Source organism: Entelurus aequoreus, linkage group LG17 (genome assembly GCF_033978785.1).
Source record: "Entelurus aequoreus isolate RoL-2023_Sb linkage group LG17, RoL_Eaeq_v1.1, whole genome shotgun sequence".
NCBI classification, from domain to species: Eukaryota; Metazoa; Chordata; class Actinopteri; order Syngnathiformes; family Syngnathidae; genus Entelurus; species Entelurus aequoreus.
In genome coordinates this window covers 15,181,303-15,203,264 of record NC_084747.1, presented here as the reverse complement: position 1 = coordinate 15,203,264, position 21,962 = coordinate 15,181,303, and the positions used below count along the sequence as shown (strand labels likewise).

The following is a 21,962-nucleotide window of genomic DNA, read 5'->3' as shown; positions in this document are numbered from 1 at the left end:
TATCTAATTGTAGTTTAATAATCGTGTGTTTAAACAGGTGATGCAAACTGCTGGTGCCAGCAACTCATACAAATAAATTGCACAAATTATAAATAAAAACGAATATTTCAATTTCGGGGGTGGTAAAAAATATCACCCCCCCCTAGGGTGGTCATCAGTAATTTATAACACATTAAATTGTGTTCTAAATGTATTTTCTGTATGATTACAATTGTCAAAATATCACCAAATGTGTATATTTTATGATGAAATACAAAGAACCTGCATATGAGGCTGCTGGTTCTGCTGCTGCTCACTTTTCCTGCCTTCCAAATGGAGTCTGAGAGGCTGAGGGCGTGGCTTACTGGCTGGTCTGCTTGTCAGAACGTCGCCAACACAATGTTTACTGAAACTCTTTTACACCCTGACTTTCTAGGTTCTACAATGTTAAATCTACATCAGATTAAATGTTTTTAATGTAAGTGTGACGTCATTATTCTCGATGTCTGGACTATAAACAGAAAAATCACACAGAGCTGCTGTAGTACTCGGACTCAGCACACTGTGAGTCAGCATCAAGTGGAGGGGCCAAATGGATCTAGCAGGTCCATGTCGCTGCTGTCTTTTAACAGCAAGAGAGCCAGCGTTTATTTTTTTTTCAGCCAGACGATATAATAATTTTCTAATGCTCTGCTGAATCACTGAACAAAGGTGGCTGCCAATATGGAGAAATATACACCCAAAATCAAAACATTTTGCCAAACTGGACTTACAGACATAACAGATGTGATTGTACACAGTAAGATTTATGGCGCATATTGCATGTACTTCAGATACAAAGAAAAGGGTAAGACCCTAAATATTTAAACATTTTACGAAAGCAAACTACCCAATATATTTTAGCACAACTACTATAAAGTAAGGATAAATAAGAATATCAATTCATGGACATGTCTACATACAGTGCGAAATGAACCCACATGATGTCACTTAAACCGACCGAAATGATTCCATAACACGAAATAAAACACATATTCAAAAACTTCAATAAAAATAGGGCTTTGGGGCAACAGCTGATTGGTTATTCCCCCGTGTGTGTTCCTATGTGTTTTACAGCATCTGCATTATGATGTAACATTTTACCACAAACAAAACAATTAAATGGTTTTTCACCAGTGAAATTCATTGTATGTCGATTCAAATCTTGTCTCGAAAAAAAGCTTTTACCACAAACTGAACAATGAAATGTTTTCTCTCCAGTGTGGGTCCTCAAATGTCGAGTCAAATTACTCTTGAGAGAAAAGCTTTTGCCACAAACTGAACAATTAAACGGTTTTTCTCCAGTGTGCGTCATTATGTGTCGAGTCAAAACTGCTCTGGAAACAAAAATTTTACCACAAACTGAACAATTAAATATTTTTCCTCCCGTGTGTGTTCTCATGTGCTCAATCACATGGCTCTTTTTGGTAAGAATTTTACCACAAACTGAGCAATCAAATTTTTTGTCACAAGTGTGCGCACTTGTGTGTTCAGTCAAACTGATATTTTGAGAAAATCTTTTACCACAAACTGAACAGTTAAATGTTTTTTTCCCTGTGTGTGTTTTCATGTGTTGTGTCAAACTGCTTTTCTGAGAAAAGCTGTTACCACAAACTGAGCAATTAAATGGTTTTTCCCCTGTGTGTGTTCTAATGTGTTCAGTCAAATTGTTATTTTTAGAAAAGCTTTTACTGCAAACTGAACAATTAAAAGGTTTCTCTCCAATGTGTGTTCCCATATGTTGTATCAAATTGCTCTTAAGGAAAAAGCTTCTACCACAAACGGAACAACAAAAGGTTTTTTGTCCGTTATGTGTCATTATGTGTTGAGTCAAACCTGATCTGGAAGAAAAGCATTTACTACAAACTGAACATTTAAATGTTTTTTCTCCTGTGTGTGTTCTCATGTGTTGAGTCAAACTGCTCTTTCGAGAAAAGCTTTTACTACAAACTGAACAATTAAATGTTTTTTCTCCTGTGTGTGTTCTCTTGTGTTCAGTCAAATTGCTCTTTTGGCAAAAGCCTTTACCACAAACTGAACAGTCAAATGGCTTTTCCCCTGTGTGTGTTCTCATATGTTGAGTCAAATTACTCTTTTTCTTGAAACTTTTATGACAAACTGAGCAGCTGAAAAGTTTTTTACTGCTCTTCTTTTTAGAGCATTCAAAGTCAGTGTGAGTCCTAATATCACGTTCACAGTCCGTATCGCTGCTCAAAGGTTCTTTAACCTCATCTTCAGCCTCACTATCTGATAGTGGAGCTAAGAGGTTGTCTACTTGTGGTTTCTCTTCATCATCTTCAGTCTTCACTGAGACAACAGTCAGTGGCAACTTGGCGAGTACTGCTTTCTCTGACCTTACAAGACACTCTCCCTCCTGAGTGATCCAGAGTTCCTCCTCTTCCTTTTTAAAATTAGGGGCCTGTAAAGCCTCCTGCTTCAAAGTGGAGGTCCCCGCCTTAGGCTGAAGGAGACGTTTACAGTCTCTTTTGCCGCTCAAAGGTTTTTGAACCTCGTCTTCAGCCTCACTATCTGATAGTGGACCTAAGGTGTTGTCTCTTTGTGGTTTCTCTTCAGTCTTCACAGAGAGAATACTCAGTGGCAACTTGGTGAGATCAACTTCCTCTCGTCCTAGAAGACACTCTCCCTCCTGAGTGATCCAGGGTTCCTCCTCCTCTTCAATGTGGAGGAGCTGCTTAGCCTCCTGCTTCCGGGTGGGGTTCCGCCTCTGCAGCTGTTCTTCTGGATGAACAATAAGCTGCTGGACATCTGCAGGACACAAACAACACAAACACACTCTGTTTCAGCCATGATCCATGAGATATTTCTCCTTAAACTCGCGACACACTTTTTTCTATGTACTGTATGTGTGTGTAGGGTTTCATGGCCATTCATTTAGTGAAGGGGTCGGGAACCTTTTTGGCTGAGAGAGCCATGAAAGCCAAATATTTTAAAATGTATTTCCGTGAGAGCCATATCATATTTTTTAACACCGAATACAACTGTGGAGGGGGGCGTGGCCTGCGGGCCTGTCGCGGAACGGGGTGTGCAAGGACCGGCCTCGAAGACAGCGACAGGTGAGTGGATGGCCCAGGTGGGCCATGTTATCTAATCCCCTGTCGCCTTTATTAGCAGCAGCCGGGACGAGACACGAGGTTGGAGTTGGAGTCGGAGCCAGAGAGAGAGAGACACGGACTCTGAAAAGAAAGACATTTTGCTGGAAAGCAAAAGCCGAGCAATCTGTATGCAAATAAAACAGTGTTGTACCCAGAAATCCGGGCTCTCGTAGCAGTGTGTGGTGGTCCGAGGAACCCACTAAAGGGCAACCTCTACAACAACTAAATGCGTGCATTTTTAAATAAGACCAACATTTTTAGGGTATAGTAAGTTTCTTATTATTTTTAATAACATTGTTATTCTGAAGCTAACCAATAATAAATAAAATACTTCTTACCATTAATGTGACTTCTTGAACAAGTGCGGTAGAAAACGGGTGGATGGATTAAAATGCATGAGTGTGTCTTATAATTTGAACGTTATTTTTATCACTGTGATTACCAGCGGAATTATTCATTACTTATCGTGTTAAGCAATGTCAGCTAAGATTTATCTGAGAGTCAGATGCAGTCATCAAAAGAGCCACATCTGGCTCGAGAGCCATAGGTTCCCTACCCCTGATTTAGTGCCTTGCCAGAATGATTACAATATAATCACATAACATACAAAAACATAAACATGTACACCCAAAAAAGAAGAGAAGAAAACACACACACGCACAGCACTATTGATAATTACAAAACATGACATTGCACTGAGGAAAAAGGCCCTTTTAGGTGTCCAGACTGGGCAATAACTACATTTAATGCCACCTAAAAATAGGTCAGATATATAAGAAGGCTCTAGGCCATTAAAACATTTCCAAACTAATAGTGGAACTTTAAAAATCGACCCTGAAGTAGACAAGGAGCCAATGCAGTGACTTTAAAACTGGTGTAATGTGCTCCCGCCCTCTGGTCCTCATCAGTACGAGTGCAGCTGAGTTTGTAATAATTGTAAAGTTCTCATGTTATTTTTGGGCAGACCAAAGATCAGGTAATTACAATAGTCTAAACGACAGGAAATAAAAGCATGCATTAGCAACTTAGTGTTGGCTTGGGAGAGAAACAGGCGGACTCTGTATCTATGTTCTTAAAAGGGAACTTTTTTTTTCCCTATCATCAGAAGAACACACAGGTCTCTTTTTTACGATTTTAAAGATAATAAAGGACGCTTGAACGATGCGGCTAACGGGAGTCACCGTTGTAGCCTTCAAAACCCTACATTAAAACCTCTAAAGGCTTAGTGGCCACATGCGTGGACAGCACCTTTTAGCTCTTATTTCCAAAATTGTGTACACTACTGAATTGGGGTCTTATGGCCGCTTATGTGGACACTTATACTGCCATCTGGTGGTGCCAGAAGAGCATAACATACAATGGAATTTGGGAAAAAAAAGCGTAAAAATAGGAATTAGCATGTCACTACACATGAACTTCACATGTCGTTTGTGTACTGACGGATGCATATATCCACATTTATCCATAATTAAGAGTTACTTCTTTTATATGACTATAGTCATATTTTAAATAGCTAATGTTCCATCTTGTACTCTTTTCCTTTTTCTGATCGTCTCATGACAAAGTGCTTGCACTGTGGACGGCCTTGAAGTAGGAGGCAGAGAAGAGGAGTCCTCCCTGCTTCCCTTCTCGGGCCGACTTGAGATAACGGACACAATGGCCATCTGTGCGGGCGTGAGGGCGGGGGGAGAGATTGAGGAACAGAATGTTTACGTGATGGTTTTCAGACCGATCTGGACCGGGCTAAGGAACGCTTGGGTGCTGGGTTGGTCTCAGGTTTGTCCTCTAAGCTTTGAGAATAAACCACAAAATACCAACTACTGCCTGTTGATTGAATATAAACATCAGTTTATTGCCATAAAAAGAATCTGGGAGAGACTAGCAATTTGAATTCCCCATTGGAGGAATGCTGGTCGACGCAAAAGTACTTATGGACTAAGTACATCATATCAAAAGATGATTCTTAGTTTTTATTCTAATTAGGGTCCAATAAGCCCAAATAGCAAAGACAAATAAATAAAAGCATGTAAACAAACAGCTTGGGCCTTAAAAGGTTAATGTTTAATATACACTCTGCAAGTATACACTACCGTTCAAAAGTTTGGGGTCACATTGAAATGTCCTTATTTTTGAAGGAAAAGCACTGTACTTTTCAATGAAGATAACTTTAAACTAGTCTTAACTTTAAAGAAATACACTCTATACATTGCTAATGTGGTAAATGACTATTCTAGCTGCAAATGTCTGGTTTTTGGTGCAATATCTACATAGGTGCATAGAGGCCCATTTCCAGCAACTATCACTCCAGTGTTCTAATGGTACAATGTGTTTGCTCATTGGCTCAGAAGGCTAATTGATGATTAGAAAACCCTTGTGCAATCATGTTCACACATATGAAAACAGTTTAGCTCGTTACAGAAGCTACAAAACTGACCTTCCTTTGAGCAGATTGAGTTTCTGGAGCATCACATTTGTGGGGTCAATCAAACGCTCAAAATGGCCAGAAAAAGAGAACTTTCATCTGAAACTCGACAGTCTATTCTTGTTCTTAGAAATGAAGGCTATTCCACAAAATTGTTTGGGTGACCCCAAACTTTTGAATGGAATGGTAGTGTATATATATAATGTAGTAACAGACACATTCATAACAATATGTAATATGTCCAATATTTACCATATTTTTATAATGTTAATGATTTACTGGATTGATTTATTCCGCGTATTGATTTCTGTTTCCATAGCAGCACATGTTTGACTTTTGGCAACAATGTGTGTTCAAGTCCATCCATCCATCCATTTTCTACCGCTTATTCCCTTCGGGGTCGCAACGAGACAACAATTTTGGGACAAATGATTTACAACCTTGTACTTTTGAAGCTAAATATACCGCTGCTTATAGAAGCAAGCACAAAGGAAGAGTGAGACGTTGGAGCAGACGGATACCGGGAGAGGGGGATGAAAGCGATATTGAGGCTATAAATAAGGAACTTGGAGGCAAGCTATTTCGACATAAATGGATTGCTTACCCAAAATCAACAGGAAACGTCCCCGGCCAGCTGGACCGGACGAGCAACTGTCCATCAAGTTAGTCACTTTAATGTCGATCATGATAGACGCAGCACGTCATGCGTGTTATTACAACTAGAGTACATACACTGTCTGGCTTGCTGTGTACAAACAAAACATGAAATAATACTTTACAGACAATGTAATATGATTGTTCTTGTTTATCAGTCAGTACAGATTGGTGTCGTATCGCAGTGTTGTGCATTACAAACTCAAACACGTTTCGTGTTGTTGTAGAAGCTCGCTTAACTCTTGCCGTAGTTAGCTTTTAAGAGCCAGTATTCGCTCTTACAATAACAATGTCGTTACAGCTTGGTTATTATACAGGTTATGAATCGTAAATAAAGTATTGTTGACTGTTTATGAATGCATTTTTAAAGTGATTTTGAGGTAGAATTGATTGTTCCCATTAGCTGCATTGCTTGCCACCTAGAATTAGACAATTTTCACATGTTAGACAGCAAAAAAATAAATGACTTGTCTACTTGTCTCTCATAATAACTGTACACAATAGGCGTAAATTCAAAAAAAGTGCAGTTCCCATTTAAAATAATTAAAAAAAAAAAATATGTGGAATAAAAGTCAACTCGCAGTCAAAAATCACGCCCAGATTTTTTATGGATTGTGTTGGTTTAAAATCTTGTAATTTTGGTTATAGTTTCTCTCTCTGGTCTTCCGGTCCTATAACTAAAACGTCTGTTTTGTCCTGGTTGAGCTGTAGGAAATTCACTGCCATCCATGACTTGATGTCTAAAATGCAGTTAAAAAGGGCGTCTACTGGTCCTGTGTCATCAGGAGACACGGAGATGTAACTGTGTGTCGTCAGCGTAACCGTGGAAACTGATGCCGTGTCTCCTAATGAAGTCCCCAGGAGGCAGCATATAGAGATTAAATAGAATGGGACCTAAACTTGAGCTTTGGGGAACCCCACATCTTATATCATGGGTTCCTGGGGAACATGCATCCATACTTACATTAAAAAAGGTGGTACCACTTAAAAACAGTACCAGAGTAGTCCACCAGGTGCGGAAGTTTATTTAACAAAATGTGATAGTCCACTGTATCAAAACGGTCGTTTAGATCCAGCAGAACCAACACTGTGCTATTTTTATTACCTAAATTCCACCTGATGTGGTTTAAAATCTTTAAAAGTAGTGTCTCGGTACTGCGGTTCATCCTAAAACCAGATTGATGTCTCCCTAAATTGTTATTTCTACCTAAAAATACTTTGACTTGGTTAAAAAAATAAGTTTTTCCCGAAAATCTTACTTAAGAACTGTAAGTTGGATACAGGTTGGTAGTCATTAAAAACGTTTGGGTCTGAAACGCTCTTCTTCAGAAGGGGCCTCAGCACCGCCACTTTAAAAATGGCAGGGAAGACCCATGTCTGAAGAGAGCAATTAATAATGCTTAAAAGCTGTTCCTCAAAAAAATCTGTGGGGATTGAAAATGTACAGTAAATCAAATGAAGCACAAATTGGCAGAAACTGGATTTACCAAATGTGAGCCAACTGTAAGAATCCGCTTATGTGGGATTTAAATACTTAGAAGCTAAACGAAACAGTCATTAACAACGAAACAAGAAAAAAAACAAGGTTCCAATAGGCTAAGTAAAGGCAATGGTGGACAATGGATGACTGGATGAAAGTCATATTCAGGGATGAATCGTCAATCCGCATTTGTTTGATGGCGTTCCAATTAGATTTTTTGAAGAAGACTGCCTGAAGAAAACATGCACATTTCCAGTCATCGATGATATGGTGCATGTCAGGTGATGGCGCTGGGAGGACGTCGGTCATTACATCTTTAATAAGTCCACAAGTTTACATTGACATTTTGATAACTCTCCTTATTCCATCCATCAAAAAGATGGTGGGGACGATGACATCATTTTCAAGATGATAATGCATTTTTCCATGGAACAAAAACTTCAAAAACTTACCTAGAAGAAAGATAGAAAAGGTCAAGCTCTGCAAATAGTCCGGATCTCAATCTAATTTAAAATGTGAGTTGGACATTTTAGAAAAAAGTCCATGACAAGATTCCAACCTGCAAAGCTGATCTGACAACAGCAATCAGAGAAAGTTGGAGCAAGATTGATGAAGCGTTGTATTTGTCAATCACGACTCAGAGACTACAAGCTGTTATAAAAGCCAGAGGTGGTGCAACAAAACAACAGCGGTGTGTTGTAGTGTGTTTGTTTGTTTTTCAAAATTCCATATTTTGTCTCATAATTGGGTGATTGCATCATTTTTTACACTGCCTGATCTAAAAATGAAACTGCATTTTCTCTTACTAACATTCACTTGAGAGTTAATGCATTAGAAAAACAACATATGTCTTTGTCTATATTGTCTATATTCTTGTTTGACACTTGGATTGTAAATGATAGGCAACATTCCAAAAAAAGTGCAGGTCCCCTTTACATCTAGAAAGTTGCCATTTGAAATGACTATTGTTTTGTGTCATATCTGTTATCGGCTTCCATCCATCCATCCATTTTCTACCGCTTGTCCCTTTTGGGACTGCGGGGGGTGCTGGAGCCTATCTCAGCTGCATTCGGGCGGAAGGCGGAGTACACCCTGGACAAGACGCCACCTCATCACAGGGCTCATCACAGATAGACAGACAACATTCACACTCACATTCACACACTAGGGCAGGGGTCGGCAACCTTTACCACTCAAAGAGCCATTTTGGCAAGTTTCACAAATTAAAGAAAGTAATGGGAGCCACAAAAAAAAAATTAAAAATGAAAAACTGCATACAAAGCTTAAATGCTTTGTGCTATGTTAACCAGGGGTCTCCGACACACGCACCGGCACGCACTTTAATGTGGAAATTTGATGTTAGTGCAGCCCGCGAGTTTTGAATGAATGGCGCTTGATAGCGTCATGCTTGCCAATCCTCTCATTTTTCCCGGGAGACTCCCAAATATCAGAGCGTGATGACACTGCATTTGGCGCCCTCTACAGTCTGCCCTAACAGTGAACCTGCTCAATTTCAGCTTGCTCACGTAAATGACAGCAAGGCGTACTAACTCAGCAGCCACACGTCTTACACTGACGGTACCAATACCCAGAATCCCATGCAGCCCTAACTCTTTCGCTCAACCAACGCACGGAGAGGGGGGGGGGGGGAGGTTGATGTGTGGGGGGATTTGGTGGTAGCGGGGGTGTATAATGTTGACCGGAAGAGTTAGGGCTGCATGGGATTCTGGGTAATGGTTGTGTTGTGTTTATGTTGTGTTACAGTGGGATGTTCTCCAGAAATGTGTTTTTCATTCTTTTTTGGTGTGGGTTCACAGTGTGGCGCATATTTGTAACGTAACAATGTTAAAGTTGTTTGATACGGCTACCGTCAGTGTAAGCTGTGTGGCTGATGAGTAAGTATGCTTTGCTGTCTCCTGTGTGTGCAAGTAATAACAACATGCAACATGTGGCTGGACTGGCACGCTGTATGTAAATGCTATAGAGGACAATGACTGCAGTGCAAGTAGGGCACGCCTTTTATTTAGTAATTAGAGTGTAAATAGGATTATTTTTTCCCTGGGAGTAATCTATGAGAGACACTGAGATCCATAAATCTCCTGGGAAAATCGGGGGGGTCGGCATGTATGTAGCTGAGCCGCATCAGAGTGGTCAAGGAGCCGCATGCGGCTCCGGAGCCACGGGTTGCCGACCCCTGCACTAGGGCCACACACTCTCTCTAGGTCGTCCTCAGACGAGCCGTCCATCGTTGCTTCCAGTCATCCTGATTCTCCATACATTTGGCCAGTTCCCTGGTACTCTGAGCTCCTGCATCCTTCTTGAGTATGTCCACGTATGTTAGTGTGGGACGTCCTCTCGACCGATGCCCATGTGTTGGTTCCCACAGCACCAATTTGCTGGCTGGCAGCTCCTGATGCCTTTGGCAGTGTCCTGCTAGTCTCATTCTCCTTACAGCAATCTTCTCGCTCACCCTTGGTATTCCCTTGTAGAGGATTCTGTTGGTTACGTGTGCACTCTTGTTGATGTCATGCACTGCACGCAGCATCCTGGTGTAGCAACCATCCAGAGACATCTCCAGGGTTGGCTTCAGGGTCCAGCATTCGCGGCCATAGAGGAGAACGGACTCAACTGTTGCATGGAAGAAGCTGAGTTTGATTTGGCGGGGGAGGTTGGAGCTCCATACACTGGTCATGCCGTTCAGGGCCCTCCATGCAAGTGCCTTCCTCACTTTTAAATCTTGCTCAGTTGAGTTGACCCATCCGCCCAGGTATTTGAAGTCCTCAACTTCTTTCAACACAGTGCGTCCTGCTGTTACCAGAGGTTGATGTTCTGGCGGAACATTGTAGGTCATGACCTCAGTTTTCTTGGCATTTAGCCTCAGGCCAACCTTGGTGCACTCTAGCTCTACCCTGTGTAGGAGTTCTTGGGCTTGTTCCACGTTATTGGAGAGCAGACTGATGTCATCCGCATAGTCAAGGTCTGTCGGGACCACTGCCGGTTGTCGACTGGACTTCCTTGGTGTCAGCGTGAAGCCAAGTTCCTGCTCTCGCCCATTTATTGCCTTCCTGAGCGCATGATCAAGGACTATGATGAAGAGGAAGGGGGATAGTGTATCCCCTTGTATAACTCCAGCCACACTAGGGCCAAATTAGTGTTGCCAATCAACCTATTTTCTCGACAAAATGAAACAACCGTTTGGAACATTCTCCAAGACTGGTGGTTTCATTTTTTTCCCAGGGGCTAGAGACCACAATGGAAGCTGAAATAACAAACCCTGAAGGGGAATTGGTGTCAAAAAGAGGAAGTCATTTGTTTGGATTGAAAAAAAATCAGACCCTGATAAAACAAGGTAGGCTTATCTGCAAAACACGCTGCAAAAGAGTCGTTGCTTGCGACTTGAACACGTTGATTCTTTTTTTGTAATCACTTGAAGACACGACATAAAGAACATTACAAAGACATTGTTAAAATGGCCCTAGTGTGTGAATGTTGTCTGTCTATCTGCGTTGGCCCTGCGATGAGGTGGCGACTTGTCCAGGGTAGGGTTGTCCCGATCCGATATTTGGATCGGATCGGCCGCCGATATTTGCCAAAAAATGCGTATCGGCAAGGCATGGGAAAATGCCGATCCAGATCCAGTTCTAAAAAAAACTCCGGTCTGTGTTTTCTAACGCACCGATTTAAATAACAGATTCCACTTTTCTGCTGCTCCCTAATTCCCATTCCGCATTTTCCAGCACACCTTCAACACATCCACAGGTCTGTGTCCTAACCGTCCTAATCGGAAGCGGATGCCGGTTCATGGTTCCGAAAGGCGAGCGGAAGTTACCGGTAAAAACGTCAGCTGTGTGGGATTATTTTACCCTACAAAACGAAAAAGATGAAGAGGTGGAGTGCAAAACATGCCACTACAAAGTCAAGCGTGGTGGTAAAGTTGTAAGACATTTTAATACAACAAATCTGATCAAGCATTTAGCGAAATACCACCGTAAAGAATATGAAGAATTTCTAAAGAAAAACTGACGAAAAGAAAAAGAAAGGTCCTACCTAACTAACTCTGACAGAAACGTTTGCGAAGCGTGACATACTGCCACTGAACAGTGCTAAAGCGTGACATACTGCCACTGAACAGTGCTAAAGCGTGACATACTGCCACTGAACAGTGCTAAAGCGTGACATACTGCCACTGAACAGTGCTAAAGCGTGACATACTGCCACTGAACAGTGCTAAAGCGTGACATACTGCCACTGAACAGTGCTAAAGCGTGACATACTGCCACTGAACAGTGCTAAAGCGTGACATACTGCCACTGAACAGTGCTAAAGCGTGACATACTGCCACTGAACAGTGCTAAAGCGTGACATACTGCCACTGAACATTGCTAAAGTGTGACATACTGCCACGGAACAGTGCTAAAGCGTGACATACTGCCACTGAACAGTGGTAAAGCGTGACATACTGCCACTGAACAGTGCTAAAGCGTGACATACTGCCACTGAACAGTGCTAAAGCGTGACATACTGCCACTGAACAGTGCTAAAGCGTGACATACTGCCACTGAACAGTGCTAAAGCGTGACATACTGACACTGAACAGTGCTAAAGCGTGACATACTGCCACCAGGGGGGGTAAACAATTGAAGGGAGTGTGTAGATATACTGTATATATTTTTTTTAAAGTTTACACTTGTTCAAGAGCAAGTATTGGTGCTGAGTTATAGACATTTTATCCCACTCATGTTGTTTGTGTGTTTTGCTTTTTTAAATAATGTTTACAGCATTATTTGCACTTTATACTGTTCACTTTTTTACTGTTCAATGATGCCATTTCTGTTTGTCATGTACAATTTTGTCTATTTTGTGTTTATCCTTGAATAAACAGGTCAGTTTCTTGTTACCAACCATTGTGTATTATTCAAACTCACCTAATTCAGCTGGCTAGTAGTTATCAAGAGTACTAAAACCCTTTTCAACATGAATCTGACAACTAAGTAGGCTAAAAAACTTTAAACTTTAAAGGCCTACTGAAAGCCACTACTACCGACCACGCAGTCTGATAGTTTATATATCAATGATGAAATCTTAACATTGCAACACATGCCAATACGGCCGGGTTAACTTATAAAGTGCAATTTTAAAATTCCCGCCACACTTCCGGTTGAAAAAGCCTTCGGAGGATGAGTATGCGAGTGACGTCAATCATTGAACCGGAAGTATTGAATACAATACAAAAAAGCTCTGTTTGCATTTCATAATTCCACAGTATTCTGGACATCTGTGTTGGTGAATCTTTTGCAACTTGTTTAATGAACAGTGGAGGCTGCAAAGAAGAACGTTGTAGGTGGGTCGGTGTATAGCGGCTGGCTGTAGCAACACAACAAGGATTACTCACTTGGATAGCAGACGCGCTAGCTGATGCTAACCTGCCACCGCACGGATGATCGGGTGAAGTCCTTCGTCGCGCCGTTGATCGCTGGAACGCAGGTGAGCACGGGTGTTGATGAGCTGGGCAGATGATGGCTGGCTGGCGTAGGTGGAGCGCTAATGTTTTTATCATAACTCTGTGAGGTCCGGTTGCTAAGTTGCTAAGTCAGCCTTAGCGTCGTTAGCAACAGCATTGTTAAGCTTTGCCAGAATGAGATATATTAACCGTGTAGTTACATGTACATGGTTTAATAGTATTGTTGATCTTCTGTCTATCCTTCCAGTCAGGGATTTATTTATTTTGTTTGTATATGCGTGGCGAAGTTGGTAGAGTGGCTGTGCCAGCAATCGGAGTGTTGCTGGTTACTGGGGTTCAATTCCCACCTTCTACCTTCCTAGTCACGTCCGTTGTGTCCTTGGGCAAGACACTTCACCCTTTGCCTCTGATGGCTGCTGGTTAGCGCCTTGCATGGCAGCTCCCGCCATCAGTGTGTGAATGTGTGTGTGAATGGGTAAATGTGGAAATACTGTCAAAGCGCTTTGAGTACCTTGAAGGTAGAAAAGCGCTATACAAGTACAACCCATTTATCATTTATTTGAGACAGATGCTATCACGTTAGCTCATGCTGATTAGAATGAGCTTCGTCGATGTATTGTCGTGGAGATAAAAGGCACTGAATGTCCATTTCGCGTTCTCGACTCTCATTTTCAAGAGGATATAGTATCCGAGGTGGTTTAAAATACAAATCTGTGATCTACAATAGAAAAAGGAGAGAGTGTGGAATCCAATGAGCCAGCTTGTACCTAAGTTACGGTCAGAGCGAAAAAAAATATGTAGTTCACTGCATTCTAGTCCGTCACTCTAACGTTCCTCGTCCACAAATCTTTCATCCTCGCTCAAATTAATGGGGTAATGGTCCGAATAGCTCTAGCTGCGTTGAAAACAATAGGAAAATAGGAGGGAGTGAACAACTGACAACGTCACGCTACTTCCGGTAGGGGCAAGGTTTTTTTTTATCAGAGACCAAAAGTTGCGAACTTTATCGACGTTGTTCTATACTAAATCCTTTCAGCAAAATATGGCAATATCGCAAAATGATCAAGTATGACACATAGAATGGATCTGCTATCCCCGTTTAAATAAAAAAAATTCATTTCAGTAGGCCTTTAATACATGCTCGGATAGGCCAGTATCGGCCGGTATCGGATCGGAAGTGCAAAAACAACATCGGTATCGGATCGGAAGTGCAAAAACCTGGATTGGGACATCCCTAGTCCAGGGTGTACACCGCCTTCCACCTGATCGTAGCTGAGATTGATTGATTGAGACTTTTATTAGTAGATTGCACAGTACAGTACATATTCCGTACAATTGACCACTAAATGGTAACACCCCAATACGTTTTTCAACTTGTTTAAGTCGGGGCCCACGTTAATCAATTCATGGTAAAAGATAGGCTCCAGCACCCCCCGCGACCCCGAAAGGGATAAGCGGTAGAAAATGGATGGATGGTTAAAATGTTACAAAAATACTAACGTTACCTCCATCCATCCATCCATTTTCTACTGCGTATTCCCTTCGGGGTCACGGGGGGCGCTGGAGCCTATCTCAGCTACAATCGGGCGGAAGGCAGGGTACACCCTGGACAAGTCGCCACCTCATCACAGGGCCAACACAGATAGACAGACAACATTCACACACTAGGGACCATTTAGTGTTGCCAATCAACCTATCCCCAGGTGCATGTCTTTGGAGGTGGGAGGAAGCCGGAGTACCCGGAGGGAACCCATGTACCTCAAAAAATAAAAACGGACCAAACGAGCAGCTGTCGTCCAAAGGCACCGTCTATGACGTCCAAATAATTTCCAAGAGTCAAACCAAAGACTAAAAAAATGGGGCCCATTACCTCCCTGCTTGGCACTCAGCATCAAGGGTTGGAATTGGGGGTTAAATCACCAATAATGATTCCTGGGCGCGACCACCGCTGCTGCTCACTGCTCCTTTCTCCTCCCAGGGAGTGATAAAGGGTGATGGGTCAAATGCAGAGAATAATTTCGCCACACCTCGTGTGTGTGTGTGTGACAATCATTGGTACTTTAACTTTAAACTTGTGCATTCTTTCATCTCCTCCTTCTTCAAGCTAACAATCATGGCGGCTCTTTCTTTACATTCTTCAACAATGTAGACCAGTCACTCATTGAGGCTCTTTTAGGAACTTACAATAGCCTTTACATGACGACATTTCAAGTCACTCACCTTCATGTTTCGTCTTTATCTCCGTTGGTGATTTGCTGGAAGTTGGTGGCGCTGATTCTCTTTCATGTTCTCTTTTAGCGGACGTCGCCATCTTAGCATAGCAGTAGTCGTCCATCTTCTATCACGTCTTCAATCTTCACTTCAGATAACACTCCGTCACTCCGGACTCAACTTCCGTTTTCGTAGGCTTAATAAATGGCAAATGTTTTACCATCTATTTCGATGTTACCTCCTTAATTTGAACATTCTTTCGGAAGTCACGACCACTCGGTCCGCCATCTTGGTCGCCACTTAAATCAAGCTGCACCATCCGTTTGCGCATGCGCCAAATAGTCGGACACTTCCGTTTCCTTCTTTACTTTTTTCAAAATATATGCATTTTGATACTTTTTTTTTAAACAACCTATGAAACACCCAGGGGCGTCACTAACTTTTAAGGACAGGGGGGGCTTAGCCCCCAGGAGATGCACAGAATGCGAGCGAAAACTTCACAAACGGCTAACAAAGACTTAGAAATTAATCATTGTTATTATTATTATTTCAGTCGGTTTATTTTCAATGTGTGTTCAGTACAACAACAAACATGGGTTTGCACAGTGACAATTTGTTTACAGCATCAACAAGAAACAATGACTTGCATGATCCTTCAAGATACACTGAAACACAATGAAAGTCGTGGCATTAGCCTCTATGTTATTACTTCACAACATAGAGGCTAATGCCACCACTTTAGCTCACAATACAATAATTGTTTGTTCCCAAATATTTTGAAGTTGCACAGATTACATTTTGGGCACATATGTGACTAAAATGGTTGTAAATTCAAGCCCTGGAAATGAATTAAAGTAATATCTGGATCGGGATAATTTGGCTTGTATATAATATATTTATATATATATATTATGGCAAGCCGTTAAGGAAATTAAATATATATGGAAGTCTGAATAGAAATGAGAAACTTTTATATACCTGTATACTGTAAATAAGAAAGACTTAGAGTCCGTCTGCTGATCTGAAAAAGAGCCAAAGCTGTCAAAGAGCTGAGGGACCGTCTTCAAAGTGCAATGCTGAAACAAATAATGCAAACAATAAAATGTAACTTCCAGGGCTTGAGATTAACGTAGTCCCGTCATCCCGGGGACGGTAAAAAAAATGCACGGGACAAAATGAAATGCTCCCCGGGACGATGGCTTTTAACCATTTTTTTTCCTTTTTCTTTTTCGTTTTATGTATTTAGTCATTTTACATTTTATATTAAATGTCTTGGTTTTTCCACCCTCTGAAAATCCTATGAAATTTTTAACAAGCCATCCTATAATAATACAACAGCTATTAATGTAACAATACAATAAAACAAATATATTTAATGATGTTTTTTTCATTATTTTAACAATAGGCTAATGTATATTACTTTATATAGATTCTACAAGAAACACAAAACTTAAAAACAAAATTATTTACAATTGCAGACACAAGGTTCTTGTTCTGCAGTGCTGTGTGCGAATGTGCTTCGTACACCTGCAGGACCGCATGCAAGGTCGCAGAGAAAATGCGGACTGGATTTTGAGTGATGTGGGCATTTTCTATATGAACAAGTGGAATGGATTGGATACCGACGCACTAAAGGGGCTCTCTACCTTACGCTATGAAGTGAGGGGAAACTGAGTGAATAATGACAGGTTATATGATTATTTATTTAAACTCATATTCGGGCCACTTTATAATGAATATGTCGGCATGTATTTGTAAAAAAATAAAAAATGTAAAAAAATTTAAAAATTTAAAAAAAGTTTTTTGGTTTTTTTTAACACCAAATTATTTAGGGGGGCTTAAGAACATTTTAGGCCTAACAACGCCAATGGAAACACCCCTGATGTATGTATAAATATCCATGTATCTATTTATACGGCCATCCTTCAAGCCTTAGGGCCGTGCCGGACCAGACCATTGTATGACTTTATTTCCACAGCACAGCAGAATATAGAAAATAGTTTACAGTAGCACTATGCATAATCATAATACCAGAGCGTCTAGTGAGGGTGATTTTTAGGGCTGTGAATCTTTGGGTGTCCCACAATTCGATTCAATATCGATTCTTGGGGTCACGATTCGATTCAAAATCAATTTTTTTTTTTCAATTCAACACGATTCTCGATTCAAAAACGATTTTTTTCCCCGATTCAAAACGATTCTCTATTCATTTAATACATGGATTTCAGCAGGATCCACCCCAGTCTGCTGACATGCAAGCAGAGTAGTAGATTTTTGTAAAAAGCTTTTATAATTGTAAAGGACAATGTTTTATCAACCGATTGCAATAATGTAAACTTGTTTTAACTATTAAATGAACCAAAAATATGACTTATTTTATCTTTGTGAAAATATTGGACACAGTGTGTTGTCAAGCTTATGAGATGCGATGCAAGTGTAAGCCACTGTGACACTATTGTTCTTTATTTTTTATTTTTATAAAGGTCTAATGATAATGTCAGTAAGGGATTTTTAATCACTGCTATGTTGAAATTGTAACTAATATTGATACTGTTGTAGATAATATTCATTTTTGTTTCACTACTTTTGGTTTGTTCTGTGTCGTGTTTGTGTCTCCCCTCAATTGCTCTGTTTATTGCAGTTCTGAGTGTTGCTGGGTCGGGTTTGGTTTTGGAATTGGATTGCATTGTTATGGTATTGCTGTGTATTGTTTTGTTGGATTGATTAATTAAAAAAAAAAGTTTAAAAAAATAAATACAAATAAATTATAAAATATATATAAACAAATCGATTTTTTAAAAATGAGAATCTATTCTGAATCGCACAACATAAGAATCGCGATTCGAATTCGAATCGATTTTTTCCCACACCCCTAGTGATTCTGTACTCCCTTGTCCCAGGAAGAATGCATTGCGGAAATCTTTTATTTATAGATCTGTATCGCTCTGGAATAACCTGCCTCGAATTCTCACCAGGCATTGAAAGTAAACAGGTTTTTAAAAGGAAACTAATATTTTATTTGAGTCTGTAAATTAGTTTGCGTGTTGATGATTTTTTTATTATTATTGTGTAGTTATATTTATATGGTAATTAATATTCTGAGACTATATTGTTTGCTTGTTGATGATTTTTATTTGTTTCTGTATTTTGTAGTTATAATTATATGCTTTTACTTGTAATTGTATTGAGTTTGTGGACCCCAGGAAGACTAGTGCGTTGTTCTGGCAACCAGCTCACGGGGATCCTTAATAAAAAATAAAAAATAAAATAAAATATACAAACACGCTATCTTTAAAATAGCTGAATGTAATGGAGATGATCCCTCCGCTTTTATACAAGATTTAAATGATTTTCTCAAAACCATCGAAGTTGACATTTAAAAACTATCGTCGGTTGTCACAGGAAGTGAGCTCAAAATAGGCTCACACTTTTGCTTGAATTGACATGACGTCACGTCCAGCTCATGAAATATGCGTCTGTTCTCAAAGGGTACTTGCCTTTCTCGAAGAAAAATGCCCCAATGCTTGCATTGTTTTCGGCTGTATGCACCGTTGAAATCGCAAAAAGGATAAACGTTTCTTCAGAGTTCCTTTTGAGGTCATCAAGAAGGGCTAAAGAGTGTAACATTTACACAAGATGACAGGAAAATCTTTTGTCTTACAACAAGTTTAGTCTAAGTAATAGTCCTCATGGGAACACTGGGAAGACCAAGGTCATGAGGCTCAACACCAAATCCTATCAACCTATCACAATCGAGAAGCACCCCCTGGAAGATGTGATCGAGTTTGTCTACCTGGGAAGCAACATCAGCACAGATGGAGGAGCTGATAAAGATATCGAGCTGCGCATCAGCAAAGCAAGACATGCCTTTGGAACTCTCCGACCTGTATGGCTCTCTTCCCAGCTCTCCAGAAACAGCAAAATCAGAATCTTCAATACAAATGTAAAATCTGTCCTTCTTTATGGATGTGAAACCTGGAAAACCACCAAATCAATCATCAATAAACTACAAGTGTTTATTAACAACAGTCTCAGGTACATACTGAGGATTTGGTGGCCCAACAAGATATCAAATGTAGACCTGTGGAGACGCATGAACCAAGAGCAAATTCAAAATGAAATCAAAAGCAGAAAGTGGGGATGGATCGGCCATACACTTAGGAAGGATCCGAGAAACCTAGCAAGACAAGCCCTGGACTATAACCCTCAAGGCAAGAGGAAGCCAGGGAGACCAAAACTCAACTGGAGGCGGTCCACTCTTGATGAACTGACCAAGATGGGGATCTCCTGGCAAGAAGCGAAGACCATCGCGCAGAAGAGAGTGAGGTGGAGATCCATGGTAGACGCCCTATGCTCCCAAGGGGGCCAAGAGGATTAAAGAAAGAATAGTCCTCATGTGATTTATGTTATATTGCTGTCTCCTCTGTCAGATACATTTTGTGTATAGACTTGTGTTTATTTTGGAGCTCCAAAGAAATACCAAAAAGACCCTTTAGGTTTTCTCTGGACATTAATTTATTAAATATAGATGCATTTTCAAAAATGCCAGGAAAGAATCAAAGTCAAAATGATGAACTGCAGGCAGGTCAGGTAAAATACAATCGTTTTTATTCCACAAAATATATTTTTTTTTCCCGAAATAAACACTATTGTATACCATTTGAATTAGGGATAGATCCAGCCAAATTAGGGTGTGACTTTCTTTAGTTATTTGATTGATCTAATTACACTGCTGTCACATTGGTATCACATCGCTTCAACACACATCCATCATGCTAATATCATATATATATTTAATTGCAGTTGGATAATTGGGTGATTAGAAAGGTGATGCAGACTGCTGGTGCCAGCAATGCATACAGTTGTTCGGTGTATATTTGATGGCCGCCTGATGGGTGATGAGCAAAGACGACGCCAATGAGGAATCGTCGAACAAAAAGCTTTATTTGTTTCAGCGAGCCTCAGACTGGAGCCGCAGCTTCCAGGAGAAAAAGTATGGACCTAATCACTTTTCCGCTGTTTTCTCTGACAACTGTCCTTAAATACCTTTTACACGAAGACCTCTAGTCTTCGTAACTCTAGCCTTGGAGCCGGTCAGTCTGGACAAAGCCCAGTTTGTTGCTTGGCCAGTCAGTCTATTTCCTGTGATCGGTTTGAGTCGGGTGACCTCCAACCCTTGATCTCTACTTCTCCCGGAGGGGGCTTCCTACCAGATGTTATTATTGTGTTCACACATCCTCCTAAAATCCAACTGCTGCCATCCCTTAAGTTCCTCAATGTGCTGGGGGGAAAAGCCCTCACTCTCTGGAGAGTTTGCGATTGACATGTGCACTTTTGTCCTTAGTAGAATAATCCTCTAAAGCAGTGGTTCTCAAATGGGGGTACGCGTACCCCTAGGGGTACTTGAAGGTATGCCAAGGGGTATGTGGGATTTTTTTTTAATGTCTGTCAAAAACAACTGTGAAAAGAAAGGCAACAATGCAATATTCAGTGTTGACAGCTATATTTTTTTGTGGACTTGTTCCATAAATATTGATGTTAAAGATTTCTTTTTTTGTGAAGAAATGTTTAGAATTAAAGGCCTACTGAAATGATTTTTTTTTATTTAAACGGGGATAGCAGATCTATTCTATGTGTCATACTTGATCATTTCGCGATATTGCCATATTTTTGCTGAAAGGATTTAGTATAGAACAACGACGATAAAGATTGCAAGTTTTGGTATCTGATAAAAAAAAGGCTTGCACCTACCGGAAGTAGCGTGACGTAGTCAGTTGAACATATACGCAAAGTTCCCTATTGTTTACAATGATGGCCGCATGAAGTGAGAGAGATTCGGACCGAGAAAGCGACAATTTCCCCATTAATTTGAGCGAAGATGAAAGATTTGTGGATGAGTAAAGTGCAAGTGAAGGACTAGTGGGGAGTTGAAGCTATTCAGATAGGGAAGATGCTGTGAGAGCCGGGGGTGACCTGATATTCAGCTGGGAATGACTACAACAGTAAATAAACACAAGACATATATATACTCTATTAGCCACAACACAACCAGGCTTATATTTATTATGCCACAAATTAATCCTGCATAAAAACACCTGCGTGTTTGTTATGCTAGCTCCTAGCTCCTCTGCTAGCTCCTAGCTCCATAGAACACGCCAATACAATTCAAACACCTGATCAACACACACAATCACTCAGCCCAAAAGACCGTTTACCTAACCCAAGGTTCATAAAGCTTATATATTTTTTAAAAAGTTACGTACGTGACGCGCACATACGGTCAAGTTATCGAATGTTTAGCAGCCAAGGCTGCATACTCACGGTACCTGATATTCAGCTGGGAATGACTACAACAGTAAATAAACACAAGACATATATATACTCTATTAGCCACAACACAACCAGGCTTATATTTAATATGCCACAAATTAATCCTGCATAATAACACCTGCGTGTTTGTTATGCTAGCTCCTAGCTCCTCTGCTAGCTCCTAGCTCCATAGAACACGCCAATACAATTCAAACACCTGATCAACACACACAATCACTCAGCCCAAAAGACCGTTCACCTAACCCAAGGTTCATAAAGCTTATATATTTTTAA

The 21,962-nt window shown here is 40.6% G+C and overlaps 2 protein-coding genes across 2 annotated transcripts in view; both read right to left on the bottom strand.

Annotated features, from left to right (window-relative positions):
* LOC133632484 (zinc finger protein OZF-like) overlaps positions 1-21,962 on the bottom strand; it is a 421,867-nt gene that overhangs the window by 7,303 nt on the left and 392,602 nt on the right. The gene's annotated exons all lie outside the window — the stretch shown is intronic.
* On the bottom strand, positions 699-15,656 carry LOC133632473 (gastrula zinc finger protein XlCGF57.1-like). Its single transcript, XM_062024898.1, has 3 exons — positions 15,630-15,656; positions 15,369-15,555; positions 699-2,784 (listed from the first exon to the last, which is right to left on the bottom strand). The coding sequence occupies exons 2-3, from the start codon at positions 15,481-15,483 to the stop codon at positions 1,061-1,063; spliced, it is 1,839 nt and encodes a 612-aa protein (XP_061880882.1). The 5' UTR covers positions 15,484-15,555; positions 15,630-15,656; the 3' UTR covers positions 699-1,060.